At 40.4% G+C, this 15,522-nt stretch overlaps 1 protein-coding gene across 1 annotated transcript in view; it reads right to left on the bottom strand.

Moving 5' to 3' along the window:
* The window catches only part of PDE4B (phosphodiesterase 4B), a 221,099-nt gene that overhangs the window by 193,335 nt on the left and 12,242 nt on the right, over positions 1-15,522 (bottom strand). The window contains exon 2 of the mRNA XM_052800444.1: positions 1,645-1,756. Within this exon, the coding sequence (XP_052656404.1) occupies positions 1,645-1,686 (42 nt within the window). The 5' untranslated portion in view covers positions 1,687-1,756. The remainder of the gene's footprint in view (positions 1-1,644; positions 1,757-15,522) is intronic.

Raw genomic sequence — 15,522 nt, 5'->3', positions numbered from 1 at the left:
CTACCAGTAGAAGCTGGAGGGTTATTATAATCAGTATATATATATATCTATAGCAACCACTCTACATTTTTCCTCTTCTTCTACCTGCTCCTGAATTTTGATCTCCGCCCTGCTCTCTCCACCCTTCGCAGACCTTTCCAAGCCCACCTTACAGCCTCCCCAAATCCCTTGGTTCACTTTCCCTCCAAACTGCTACCACTGCGGTCTCCCAGCCAGCACTGAGTGACTTAAAAAAAAGAGTGGTTTGATTTTTCCATAATCAGTTATTAGGTCCTTCACGAACAAATGCAAGTAGCATGAGTCCTCCATTGCCTCATAGTTTCTAATGGAAAATATGTTCTCCATTGTCATGAGACTATTAAAGTAGTCAACTCTGTGGTACTTTCTACTCTCTTACCTCAGCAAGAAATCTCAACATGGGAAGGAAAAGCAAAACTGGTGAGAGAAAGGCATACTAACAGTTTTCTCAACTTTGCCTACTTGCTTGCCCATCCCACAACCATGAGAAGCATCCAGACAAGAAACAACATGGCCCACAGCTACTTTACTCCTTGTATATAGCCTGAAGTGCTATGAGACATGCTGGTGCAGATTCATGAAGTTATTAAGGCATCAAAATCATAAAGACCTAGCTGGAAGTATAAAATGTTTGGCATGCTGTGTTTCCAAAAATATGCTAGAGATCTTCAGTGATCCAAACCCTACTCTTTCACAGCAAAAGTTAGGTCAAAAATACTCCTAGGAAACCCAGAAAGGAAAGCCTGTCTTCTATATGAGGATCTGACTTAACCTGCCTTTATTAATAATCTTTGTAAGACTGTTTAATGTTTTTTGTTATTATTTAAGAAATGTACAGCAGAGTATTCTAGCTTCCCAATAGATTTCAGATATCTGCTTTCATTAAAATCAGCAAGAACTGAGTGGACCCAGCATCAAGCTCAGGCAAACTGACTATGAAGCAGTGCAACATGTGGTCCAAGAGTGTACGAGAAACACTTATTGAAGGAGTGCTATAGGATACACTAACTATTAGGTTCCACTCCTCCACTATATTTTCATATACATTCCATGTGGTTTTCCATCTTTGGTGAGCCTCAGCTGTGACAAACAAGACAATTAAGGCTGCAGTTATCATGCCATCACTACAAACTGATACATTTCTCCAGGGAATGAGAACCGGATTTTAATTAATAGGGGATTATAATGATGATTAGCAAGTCTAGTAATGGAATAACACATGCATCATCACATTAGGTGTTCAGCAACAACAGTGGGGAGAGATGCTGAAACACTTGTAAGTAGACAAGTACAGCACATGCACCAAGATGGGATCCAGAACAGAGCTTCCATAAGGTATGCAAATGTTCCCTGCTGCCTGCCAGCACTACACTGACCAAGACCAGTAAAGGGTATGCTCTGCTTAAGACTCCTCTAAACTTCTCACAGTATGGGTGTTGGTTTGTTTGTTTTCAACATGCCAGGCTTATTTTCTGCTTATTATATGAGCTGCAAGCAACTGTAAGGAAATCAACAAGTAACCAAAGCAAAACCAGCTGATACTTACAAAAGACGACAAAACTAACTTTTTATCTCATTTTCATAAAGTACTGGGGAAAATAAAACATGCCTTTAGAAGAAACTTACCTCATCTGCAGTTACTGTCATGACACTTCTGCTTTTCTTCATTATCGAAATTAAAGCGCACCCCGTTATAAAAAATTCTTATTGTTAAATCCAATTTCTTCAGACAGGCAACCTGAAAGAAAAAAATTGTATTTTTCAATAACAAACTGGTTTTGATAAGAAACTATGGAGCTAACTGCTAACATCCCAGCTGATTGATAACTTGCTGCCCATTTTCATAGAACACTTGGCAGCATGTTATGCAAGTGTAGCTCTCTATTAGTGAAAGGACAATTCAATATTTAGTAAAATCATGTTAAAAGTAACCCCAGTATTCACAAGGCTCTGCAATCTAAGCAAGCCTTGAAACATGTCTAGTAATATGGGATCAAAGCTAACAGGTTGTACTTGCAGAGAGTTTTGTTTAAATGAGCCCTATTCAGAGGTACAGTATAGAAGGTCTCCAAGAATGGCTTGAGCTGGGTCTCATAGAAAAGGAATTGCATTTGTATGCAATTCTAAGATTTAATCATAACTCACAAACATGATTTATTATTACACTGGCACGCACACACCACTTCAGCCACTAAATTACAGCCTTCTTTAGAGGGTGACACTGCAGCCACTTTGAACTATGGAAGCGTGCTAAGGGGAATGAAACACAGCCGAGCAGCTGAAGCAGCAGGAGAAACCAGCACAAACAAACCCCCTTGGAGTGTTCCCAGATCCCCTACTCTTTCTTGCTGTGGATTTAGTGCTAATAAAAAAAAAAGCTACATTCATGATTATATAGAGAGAACACTGAGGGTTGTGGGGTTTTTCTTTTCTTTCCCCAAAGAACAGGTAGAGCTGGAGCGCCACTTTTGTGTGCTGACAAATTTTCTCCCCTGCTTGGAAGGATTATCTTTGAGGTAGAAGACTGCTGAAGGGCCGCCGTTCATAAACTTTGCTGCTGAAGCCTCCACAAAAAACTGTGCAACAGTTTCAGGCTTGGCGATGTTAGACTTCTAACATGTTGTTAACTCTGAGAAATCAGCGATTTTTAACTGTATTCAGACCACCTGTTCACGCAGTGCAAGTTCAGGACAGCAATAAGCAATTCAGACTGCCTGCAAAAAAGGGCTGCCAGACCCTGGCCATCTACCCAGCTGATGAGGAGCAGATACGGCATCAAAATTAGGCACCAAATTCTCTTCCCTGCCACTACCAGCAGTCGGGGTCTCAGAAAGCAGGCAGCCTGCACCACTCACTTTTATTGTGAGGTTCAAAGCCCCGGCAGCAGGTACTGAAAGCCATCTTCCACAGCAATGGCTGGTCATACAAACCTGTTCTTTGGTGTCGTCGTCCCCCCTCAATGAATTCAGGAGTCTACACACTCAAGCGTGGCAGCTCAGTTTGGCTTACAGCCACAACGCAACTGTGTCATCAAGGGTTCAGATTCAGCTTAACACCATCGTGCCCAAGTGAAATACTATTTAGCTTGCACCTCTACCTATTTAAAAATCAAAAAAGCTTAAAGAAAAAGAACCACACTAACTCTCAGGCATAGCATCTGAATACAGAGTGGTGCCTCTGATGACAGAGGTCTAAGGACATCTTAGTCTCCAAGAGCTAACTGCTTATCTGCTCTTCCATGCACAAGCGAAGTGCTGTAACAAACCTGCTTCCCTCTAAACCAGATCACTCTGGGGAAAAGAGAGAGAGAGAAAAAGACAACAAAAACAAACTCAAAGGAAACACTAACACACAACGCCAGCACTGTAGCTGAGTCTGCCTGCAGTTCTGGCTGTGGCACAGGCACCTCCAGTTGTTTTCATTTCCTTAGGGTTCATACATCCAACACACATATATCCCTTCATTGCCAGCCAAAGCATTCAGAGTGCTCAGATCCATGCCAGACATAACTCACAGCCATTTCAGCACAAGTGCCAGCACACAGGGCTGAACGCTTTATCCTGTATGAAGCAGCACTGGAAAAGAGCAGAGCGATTTGTCTTCTAAAGCACCTAAACAGCTTCCCTCCAGAAAAGGATGAAGAGGACCATCCAGGGGCAAAGGACAGAAAACAACAGAAAGCACTCTGCAACGCATCCCCCCAGGCTTGCTCTCCTCTTGGCATCCACCGCTGGCTGTCACCAGACCCAGGCCAGTGAGAAAAACAGATTTATGCCCTGATCAAGAACCCTCTTCTTACAAACAGGCCACATGCATGCACCAGCTAAGCAATCGGGGTGGTTTTAGGCATCAGAGCAGTGGTATGGCTATTAGAAACCCAACGTGTGGCAGCACAGTTGTGCGGCAACATCACTTCTCCCTCCAAACCTTATCTAGCTTTTGATCCATATTACAATTAGATGAGCAGGCTAGAAGTGAGAAAAGTCATCACCCTATTACCAGCATAAGAGTCATACTACAGTATCAGAATAAAATTCTAGAATGTTTAGCAATTTTATTAATCTTCAACAATTGGGAGAAACTAAAAAGCCCTGTTATAAAAAGAATCCAAAACTGACAGCAGACAGCAAATTAGATGACACTGTCCCAGATATCATCCAGGTAAAGACGACCATGACGGTGGTATGTATGCACAGCCTAGGAATAATACGGCATGACTATTTGCTGCCAGAAATAAATACATTTTCCACTGTAATATGTAGACAAAATTCACAGAAAGAACAAAAGAAGGAAGCAGTTGCATAAGCAGAAGAAATAAGCAGACTACAGGTTTGTGTTTAATAAAGTACAGATTTGTGCTTAATAAAGTACAACTCTGAGATGATCGTGACTGCCCTGCTGTGCAGACTTTGTGATACCCAACACAAACAAGCTCACACTGTGGCTCGTCCCACAGTGGGACTAACAAATGTATCTCCCTCCTGAATATATGTCAGTTCACAAACCAACATAAATAAGTAAGTAAATAAATAATAAAGTAAACAAACACGCACATAAATAGGTATCCAGGAAAACACCTTTGGAAAAAAAAAAATCTGAAAGAATGAGAGTCTAAGAATGTCTCCTAAATTTTGCTGAATTTTAGGATCAGAACTGACACTAGGAGATGAGACATGGAGAGAGAGACCAGACTGACTAACAGATCATTTCTGGGGAAGCCTGAGTCCTCTTATACCACAGCTTCCTTTCCTTTATAAATATTTACCAATTTGTCAATGTAAGTTTAAGCAAAACATGAATAATTATGAAATACATATTTTGTTCAATGTGGATTGCATTTCTGAAGAGCCTACCAAGAAAATCTAAGACTTCTGTTAGTCATGACTAAATTTCTGTTAAAATCTGAGTCATTCTTGTCTCTTTACATAAAAGATCTGACACCTGGGATGAACATCCGGGGGGGGGGGGGTAGGGGAACAAAAACAACAAAAACACCCCAAAAAGGCTTACTGGAAAATTTTTCCCATGCACATTTTCTAATTCATGCAGTCTTTTTTTACAAGCAAGGAGTTTCTCTCCACTATCCAAATTCTCAAAAAAGAAACTATATCCCAGCGGACTGGTTAAGTGTGGGTAACAGGGAATGCCTAAAAGCAGCAAGGCTTTGCATTTAATATTAGACCACAAGGAAAAGTACTCTTTCAGTGCTGCAGTTGGGTCTAATCCATTTTGCTGGAATATATCCTAGGTAGGGTATGAGATCTCTTTTTACACCAAGCTGACCTAGTTCTTCTACCTGAAGTTTTTTGTGTTCAGTGACCGTGTTTTTCAAAAATGACAGTAAACGCTCCAGCAATTTCAGAGTGATAAAGCCTTATAGCGAAGGTATGAATTAACAGGGTTCAAAACTGGCAACTGACAGTGGTGAGGATAAAACTACATGGATGCGTGTGATAAAGCCTGCTTTTCCTACACACTTTTTTAAAAATAGCTATTCAACTCATCCAGTGTGAAATCCACTATTTAAAGAAATTCCTAAAACGCATCTTAATGTGCAAGTTCTGGTATGATTTGGCATACAAGACACAAATTTTACCATGTCGCTGTTTTCCCACACATTTTGGTTTCTGCATGGGCAGGTTTAAAGCCACAGGGTTACATGACAAGCAGATTAACCCTCTCACTCCTAAAGATACTCCCCTTGCCGATGAAACACAGACAAAGCAGGGCCAGGAGGATTACATTTTTTGCTGCTCACGCAGTGCTAGTTCTTTGAACTAACGAAAGGTTTTGGCAAGCAGAGCTGTTTATCTGGCTCCTTCATACTCTAAATTCATTTCCTCCCACTTTTCAAGAAGGCAAGACAAAGATTGAAAGATAGCAAAAAACCAAAACAAAACCTGGTGAAACTCAGATAATACAGCACATTCTGCAGTACCATACCTGTTTCTTCCCAACTGCCAGCAGCGCTGCCAGGGCCGTGACACATATTACTGGGACAGTATTTTTCCTAGCAACAAAATGCTGATCCTTTCAGGTTCAGCAGAACCTAAAGATGATCAGAGATAAAAACAGAAACCTCAATGGTGAATTAATAGAGAAGCTTTACTAAGGAAAGGGCTGGGATGAAGGAGATTATCTGATCACACAGGTAATTACATCATTTGTGAGCTGGGATTCAAATAACTTGATCCTCCTTAAAGATCATGTACTCAGACAGGGTGACAGTCACCAAAAAAAAAAAAAAAAGTTATAATCTCAGGTCTAGCTCTTCTAGACGAAACACATGGCCTCTTACTTCAGGCTTGGAAATTGCACACAATTTCTTGTAAGAAAAATAAACCCTACATGGATTTAACATTGATCAAAGGCAAGCTGAGGTATAAACAGCAACTGGTACCTGAACAGCGATGGGTTTGTATTTTACCTTAAACAAAACCAGCAAGTTCAAAATGCGAGCGCAATACTTCGCCCTCAGATTGCTAAGAAGGTCAGCTTGCTTACAAAAAAGGAAACGGAGGTCATGGCCAACTGGCTGCACAGCATGGCAGCAGCACCACAGGTACTGGAGCTATCCACCTACAGCAGGAACAAGCATGCAGTATGTTTACAAGCTGTACATACAACAAATAAGACTTCAAAGAAATAACAGTCAAATATTTCTGCTGAATTACATTCACCTGAAAAATTAGTTTCAGGAATTTTACCACTTTTTTTTTTTTTGCATCACACACACATCTTGAGCCACGTAAGAATTAACTGTACCTTCTTCCCTTTCACCAGTTTGCCTGCTAGGCTATTTTTTCCAGTATTGAGCCCTAAACTTTTAGCTCTGTGACTACCACTATTATGTCCAGCTACTTGGACACAGCCTCCCAGAAACGCGTACACAAGAATTTCCCAAAGAGCCCTTTTTACTACGTATTTAGAGAGCAAAAAGTTGTTTTTTCAGTGGTCTTTTCCCATTTCTTGTGAACAGAAACAACTAAACTGGAGTTGCAGTAAGCTCTGCAGACCAAGAACCTCACTCCTCCTCAGAAAACTCAACCTATTATAATTTCCATAAAATGCCGAGAAGACTTCAGAGCACCACACAAAATAAAAGCAAGGGCATCTATTAGCACAAATGCCTGTAACCTATGAAAACAGACCCAGAAAAGAAGGGTTTGCCCTCAGAGGTAAAACTAGCTTTATTTCTTGTCACTGCCATTCTCACATAAACTAAGTTTGCTATGGAAGTGCTAAGGATCTACCCATATCATCAAACTAGAGAGGTGATTACTCCAGTTTGGCCTCTTCCAAGGCTGCTTTAAGCTTTCTCATAATTGCCAACCTGTGAATTACAGCCTGATAATGCAAACCAAGTCTAAATTAGTTTGCTCTTTTTAAGGTATCAGGCATCTGTGCAATGTGATAAAGTTGCAAATTTATCTACAATATAAATTAAACCAATTTTTTTTTTATAAAAAGCGAATGCTATATGCAGGATATTCTTTGTACACATTTGAGACAGTTCTGTCAAAGTTGTGCAGGACCAGAAAAAAACCTCTAAAAACCCCCTTCCTTCCCATGTTATCACTGGGTAAATTATCCTTATTAAAACAGTGTCTTAACTTTCATTAGGAGGTTTCTTACTGAGATATCTCCAAGGGTAAGAGGATTGCAAAGACTCATCTTTTCTCTGGCAACCTAATCATTAAAGCTGAGAATAACCAAGTCAGTCTATTCCAGAAATTCCAGTAACTCTTTGATTTCCAGCAGAGGGTACAATCAGGTTGTCATTGCTCTTCATTTATTTCAGTTATAATAGGAAAATCAATACTAATTTGAATGTATCATTACATTGCTTACTGTCATTAGCCCTAATGTGCTCTGCAGAACTCCCGTGAAATACAAGCAATATTTTTCACTATTACTGCTGAGAAAATATGACAACATTTTTTTCAGGAAACTTTCAGGCAAATGTTAATAGCCTGGGCAGAAGAAAGAATTGCAGGAAATGCTACTCTGTTTTCTTTACTATGCTAATGATTTTTAAATCTATTTCTAAAACAGTTTGTCTACTATTGCTGTCAAATACAATTAATTTAAAAATCAGTTCTGACAGCAACAAAGGATACAGTTTAATAGTGCTACCTACCAGCACATACAGGATTTTCAAGGTAATTACTTAGGAAAGTGAAGCATACTATTAAAAGATACAATTTATACCTTTCTAGTTCCATGTGCAAATGACTAGCAGAGCCTCCCACTCCTTAGAGTGGAGCTGAACAGCATTCAGAGAGCAAAGAACAATTATTAATTATGCTTTTAAAAAAAAAGTAAGTTTAAAAATACAACAAAAAACAGTGCAACAGAAAATGCACGCAACACAAATTTTTCCCCTTTAGATTGGTAGGTTGCTTTTTAAAAAAATAGAAATCATGTTCCCCATGTGTTTTTTTTAGGAAAGGAGCATAATGCACTAAGCATTGCTGGTCTACATAGATAATGGAAACACTGCAGATCAGGCAAGATTAGCATGTGCTGGATGAACAGCGTGGGGAAACTTACTTACTGTGTCACCAGCAGCTAATGCGGCACTTGCCTCATGCCACCGATTTATTTCGTACCTTACTAAACTCACCCAGATATTGCTCTAGTCCAAGAGGAGACTTTCTAAAATCCTCAGCTCTCTCTTTCCCCTACAGTTTTTATGGGAAGAGCCAAGTTCAAATAGCTTCCAAGAAGGATTCCCCCCCCCCCTTTTTTTTTTAATACCGGAGCCATGCACCAAAGCATTGCAATGATCCTAAGCACCAAAGTATATCATCAAGCCTACCAATAAACACCATCCTCAGAAGAACAAATCCTCCAGAACTCTTGTAACAGAGGAAAATTCCTAACCTTGCCGATTTTTCCCATTGAAAAAAATGCTAAAGAATAGTGGGGAAAGATGAAAAGCAAAATCAGAACAGCAAGAGGTCCCTAGAGAACCAAAATAAAGCTAGCTGAAACCTGCAAAGGAGGGGACCCACAAAAGTGAGAAGAAATCTGAACTGTACACCCCACTGCACAGTAAGAGGCTGAAAGAGAAAGTTCAAAGCATCCATGAGAAATGCTAACAGCCTTGTGAACAGCAGACCCCTCAAATCCTGCATATTATGCAAGAGACAGGCTTAGCTACTCCATTTTTATCACTGCTACATCTGTGCCTTGCATCTGCATCACAGGGCAGGAGCTCACCCTGCATACCGGAGCCAGTGCTGCGGCAAGATCTCCGACCTGCTGACCAGCTGTGCCGGGCCAACGAGGTCTACAGGCGAGGGGAGAAGTCGTGGTGCGATGCTGCAGCCAAGGTGGGCTCCTTCTGGTGAGGCCCCATGCAAGTAAGAGTCTTGCTATAAACGCCCTTTCCACACTGCTCCACAAGCCTTCCCTCACCCCACGATGAGCCAGGCATCACCTCAGTCCCTCCCTAGCCAGGCACTCAGCCCTCTTTTTTTTTTTTTTTTTCCTCTTGTACTGTTTAAGCAGGTAAAAATCCCATAAAAATTAACAAGAATCTCCCTTGAGTCTCCCATAACACTTCTTGCTGTTCTGTCTTATTTGCAGATGGCTTATAAAATGGGAGATGAGGGGCTGAACAATCATGATCAGATACCCAGCAGCATCTTCAAACAAGAAGGCACTAGCCAACAGCTGGGGACAGAGCTCTCCATGCTGCGGCACGGTCCTTTTCTGTACCAGATAGTTACGCTCCGGCAGGTCCTGCTCATCTCACAGCCCAGTCTCAAACCACAACACTGCATGAAAAACCACCGAACAAAACAATTTAATTGCCTGCAGCAAAACCTATTCCATGGCCAATTAGAGTAAGTGCTTCCGTAGCAGTAACAGCGAGATCAGGTACCTACTTTTTCTGACCACAGACACACACAAAAACTAAATAAAAAGGAAAAATGATGCTCTGTGCCAAGGTAAACAGCTGCTGCCATTTGTCTCCTGCCCCCCTGTGTCCTCTCTTCACCAGGAAGGAGATTTCTGCAGCTGATAAATTGCATTTTCATAATTGTGCATCCTAGACTGCTCATAAAAGACAATCCTGTAAGGAGTCCAAGGAAGGAGAAAGAAGAGTCTGGGAGAGACCTCTCCATGCTGTCAAATGAGTACAAAATGAGGTTACTTCTAGGGTAACAGCATCTAGCCACGCACGATACATCGTTTCTAACAACACTGCCTGTCTGCAGCATGATTTTTGTTAGTGAAATACGAAGGATTTATTTTTTTAAATCACAGATTTTGTGCAGCAGTAGCTGCTGTTACTCTGTTATTAAGTACAGGAATAATCATTCCGTGCTACAGTGCATTGTCTCAAAAATTTTATAAAATATACTGGAACATGCACATCATCTCTCATGAGAAAAACAGCCATATCTCAACAGTAAAGCTAACTGTTGCCTCAGCATCTACCTAGGTTTTGGATACATTTAACAACATTACAACACTTTTCACCCACAGACCTCAAAGCATTTGGCAAGTGTGCTCAGCCTTACAGCAGTCGACACAAATGCACAGGAAAAAAAAAGGGGGGGGGGGGCTGACTCAAAATCACTTACGAGTCAAAGCAGAGCCAGAAATAAGATGGAGAACCAGCTATGCTTACCATTGCACAAGAGCACCCAGGAAAGAGTACACAAGCTGTGTATGCACAGATTACAAAAGAGAACCTACTTTTAACTCACAATCTTCGCCTAACTCCCCTATTTACTATTTATTGGAAAACAGTTACATTCTGAGGTTTCAAAAATAACTTAATTGTTCATTTAGAACTAAGGAACGCTAAATGTAGGATTTGAGGCTTGTCAGGAGAACTCAACCCATTCCAAAATTCATACCTAAAAGCATCTGTGATAACACTCTCACTTTGGAGGGAAGATAAGCAGTTCATCAAATGGCTCCACGTTTCAGAAAGTCCCCTTTTCATACAGAAACAGAGACTAATTCAAACTAAATTTCACATCTCACCTGCAAAGACAAAGCATGGCATTCGGAGTATTAAAGAGGACAGGACTGCATTAGCTGAGCATGGTCAACTACAAACCTGATTCATTAAATTCCATTAAAATATTTACTTCATATACTTTAAGAGGCATCTATGACATTTTTGTATTCTGAAAAACTAATTTATAACAAGAGATTTAGAAAAACATTTAAGCTTTCTTATTCCAGGATTTTTCTTCTAGCCAAAGCAGATGTTACTGTTTCTTTATCCTACTGCTGTTTTGTTTCCTTCAGTATCTGATATTTCGCTTGTTGGGAAAATATTTGCATTATTCTAGATTCCAGGCTGAAATTATCAGCAATTTATTTTAAAAAATTAAAGAATACTTTAGATCACTCTGCAATTTTCTCAGAAATCAAGTGCTATTATGTTAGGTGAAAGTGGTAACGCCAGCATTTTCCTTCAAACTTGTCATTGTAATTTTTTTCCTAGTTATTTAAAACTCTTCAAACCTTTAATTATGTGGGGTGATACTTCCAATACTCAGTGTCTGCCTCATGCCGCATACTTTAGAAAGTTTTGATCAAATTCAATCACTTCAGAGAGTGCAATTAATGAGGAGTGCACTGTTCAGTAACCTCCACTTGCAGCATTCCCATGCTTCAGAGCACAGACTTACCATTTCATAGGGACAAGCTTCGTGTCACGGTTCTTTTGTGTGCGTCACCACAAAAATTCTGGCTCTTCTGTCCAAATTATTCAACACTGACATTGCAAAGGGAATTGCAAAACTGGAAATTCCAAAGCATAGGGATGTATGAGTGTCCCAGGTTCTTCAAAGCATGGTCAGAGGAATCCCAACGTGGCTACATCCAGCCTCACCGAGAAAATGACTACTGCTCTGCACACAGCTGGCAATTTTGAGAAATTATAGCAATTGAAAATGGAGTCTTGATGTCAAAAGTCAGCATTTGTATCTATAGATGCAATAGGTAGTACCATTTCAATAGTCTCTGGCCTATAAAGTAAGAGATATTCAACTACTGCTAAAGAGGAGGCTGGTAATTGCAATTAATATTGCTCTTCTAATAAGATTTGAAAATTTGGTGGTGAAAGGCAGTTCCTCATTTGCAGCAATGAAGCAAAAGAATGTATTTGAAATATTTTAATTCTTTTTTAAAACAGGTAATTCTATTCGCCACAGATGAGTATGTACCACCCTATGTATCTTTTTTCCAGAAATAAAATATTTAGGTATTATCAATACAGTATTCTTTCACACCAACCTTAGGTTAGGGCAGAAGAATATGATGCTTTTGCTTCTTCCAGTGCAAAAAAGTCAAAACAGCGTGATGTAGCCACAAAATGATCTTTTTATGCCACGAGACATCAGCCTACAAAATGCTGTAAGTCACAAGAGCGGCCTAACATTTCTGCAAGGTTTCCATGTTGTTGTTATGATGTGCTTTACTCAAGACAAAAAAATGCGCTCCTGTCTCTGGATGGCAAAGTAGACTTTTCTTCTGAGCAGAAAAAATGCCAGCTTTCAAGACAAAAGATTATCCTGCCTGGCTTACGCTCTTCTCCCATGAATAAGATCACACACTGGAGACCTGGCCTTGCTGCTGCTGCTCTCAAGAACAAAACTCCCACTGGCAAGGCAGCGCTGCTGCGCTGAGCATCAGAGAAGCTTGCGGAGGCTGCGTGGATCGTCCCGTGTCCGCGTGCAGACACGATGCCTCTGTACGGAGCTAGTACAGTCCCGTTTTCAGCCATGCAAAAATGTGACTGCCATGGTAATGTGCCCCTCGCTGTACATGCCCTCTAGACTCATCTCGCCAGTACGGAAAAATCTTCAAACCCACCAACTTTTTAGAGCATCATCAGGCAACCAAGGGCTTTCCGCACCACTCCCAGGTAACACAATTTTGAGTCAGTTAAGAAAAAGAACTGATTTAGGGTTACTTGCATGTTTTCTTTCATTTCTATAAATTGCTGTATGAAAATAAAGGTAAGGATTTTCAAAGACGGATAGCAGATAAAGAGGATATATGACTTACTATGGCCCTACCAAATCATTAAATTACCACCCAGCTACATGAATCCCCAATGTGTAAACAGTACAGATGAGTTTTAAAACTCTCATCTTTTGGGATCACCCTACTGAAAAGCTAAAGGGCACCCGTATTCCTGTAGTAAAACAGCAGTATTAAATCACTAGATGGATTTTACAGCAGGGATTATTCTCTCTGCAAAATTTAAAGAAATATATCAACATCTTTCTTACAGTTTAGAGAATGTCATGATAAAAAAAAAGAAGTATCAGCTTTTCACCTTGTTCTTGTCACCCCAGCAGAGAGCAGATCAAAGAATCCCACATTAGACAAGTAACAGAGTATTTCCTTGGGGTCTTTAGTACAACCATATACTCACCTGCAATTTTTGTACAGTTGAATATACGTGCATTTATCTTGTGTGAATATAATAAACATTTCTATTGACTAAATAGAGCCTGATTACTTCTAACCTTAATTACTGATAGACAAAATGTTAAGTTTGGATCAGAAATTAAATACTCAGGTACCCTTAAATTTCATCAGAAACTAGTGTCTATCTACAGCACGTGAATTCCACATAAACCTGAAGTAACTGAAACACTAGGCCAGCTGATAAATCAGACCAGTCAAACACACACCAAGAAGTCTACACTGGTTATCCAACACAGTTGGCCTCTTACCGCTGTATTTTTTTTTAATAAATCCAAATTCTTATATAAAAGTGACAAGCCTTTTTAATACTCATTTTTAACTGAACAGATGCAATAAATCACTATATATTGTCTAAATACTTTAGGATCACCATAGACCATTACACTACCAAATTATTTCTAGGTTTAGAGCTTGCCATTAGGCAATTCATTGCTCAACAAAACCTTCAATGTTCCTAAGGCAGAAGCTACACACAGTCATTAGAGATACACTACAAAATAGTAAGCCTTTGCTATTTCAAAGGTTTATTATTAATTCTGGGTACAGAATTACACGCTAAGAACCAGCCAGATTACAACATCTTCACACCAGGCTGAAAGAAGCGTCCCAGCTTTCTGCATTCTGTTCTTCAGACATCCATGCCATTACCTGGCATTAACACTTGCAGAGAAGCAGGTAAATGTTTATGTACTGTTGTGGTAGCAGCTGCATCCAGAGAAAACACAGAGTGCAAATAATGAAAGTACATAGAAATGCAAATAAAACAATCCCTTCCCACATTCACTCTACACAAGTATTTTTTAGCGAGGTCAACAATTTTAATGTACTTCCTTCTATATCTATAAGAAGATCGCAAGTAAGTTACAGGAAACAAATTCCCTTTTTTGAAACCTCAGTAGATATCCTCCTTCCAGGGGACCTCCAGAAACGAGGTGGTGCTACTCTGCAGGATACAAGAACCCACAGATTCCTTATTACCCATTATGAAAGAGCCTCTCAGAAAGCCCTAGCACTGCTACCATGACCACTTATTTTGGGCGAGCTTTGCCAACTTTCTTCAAGGATCACCAGACGCGCTGCAGAGATGAGCATTAATCGTTACGCAGATATACAACAGGAAAACCACATGGGTTTTTGCAGCAGATAGGATGGACAGCATAAACTCCTCCCTCCTGCTGACAAATAAGCTCAGGATTTCATGAGAGCCTTAACCATGGAACGTGCCTACAGCAGAGCTTCCTGGGATATGGACAGAGAAGAGACCAGGGAAAAGGACGCTGCCAGCTCTCCATATGTGGGCTTTCAGATCCCTTCCCCCAGAGCTGAGTCACTCAGATCATACATTTTAAACCTTAGCTTCCCAGTTACTATAACAACTTAATGGATTTCTTCTTGATGTTATTAATTACATTCAGTTTAATCTGTTCATACAGGATTTGGGGGGAGGCACTATATGATAGCTTCTCTTCTCCTTTCAAAAGGCTTTTACATTCCTAACTTGCTCCAACATTCAGGTGCTCCCCCCACAAATCTCCTTCCACTGAGATAAGGAAATGCTCATATTCCTTCCTTTCAGAACTCCGAATAGAAGGAAATGGTTTTTTCCTGAAACCAAATAAGATGCCCAAAATAAATCTGCAAAAGATGTATCCTCAGCTGTTTTTCTACAGTAAACGTGGTGCACAGAACAGCTTGTAACCTGGCTGAAAGTGGCATTTATAATACATCCCAGAAGAGAAAGACTGAGCACTTTGCAAGCAAAACTACTGAGAGCTCAAGCAAAGAATCAGTCAGAATCTAATTTATTAGGTCTACATTTCACAGCCTCAGGGTATGAACACACAGACCTCTGCTGCTGGAAATGGCAGGAAATTGCAAGAAACTCGAGGCAAATCCCAAGGTCCGGCAGTGTTGCAGTGTGCAGAATCAGCCCCCTTCATTTTCACTTGTCTCAGCTTCAGAGCTGGAGATCAGAAGTGCCACCTCTACCCAACAGCACAGAAACAGAGGAGAAAAGTGAAGACTTCACCT

This window comes from Harpia harpyja, chromosome 11 (genome assembly GCF_026419915.1).
Source record: "Harpia harpyja isolate bHarHar1 chromosome 11, bHarHar1 primary haplotype, whole genome shotgun sequence".
Classification (NCBI taxonomy): domain Eukaryota; kingdom Metazoa; phylum Chordata; class Aves; order Accipitriformes; family Accipitridae; genus Harpia; species Harpia harpyja.
Note: the sequence above shows the minus strand (reverse complement) of the source record. Positions and strands in the feature narration are given on the sequence as shown.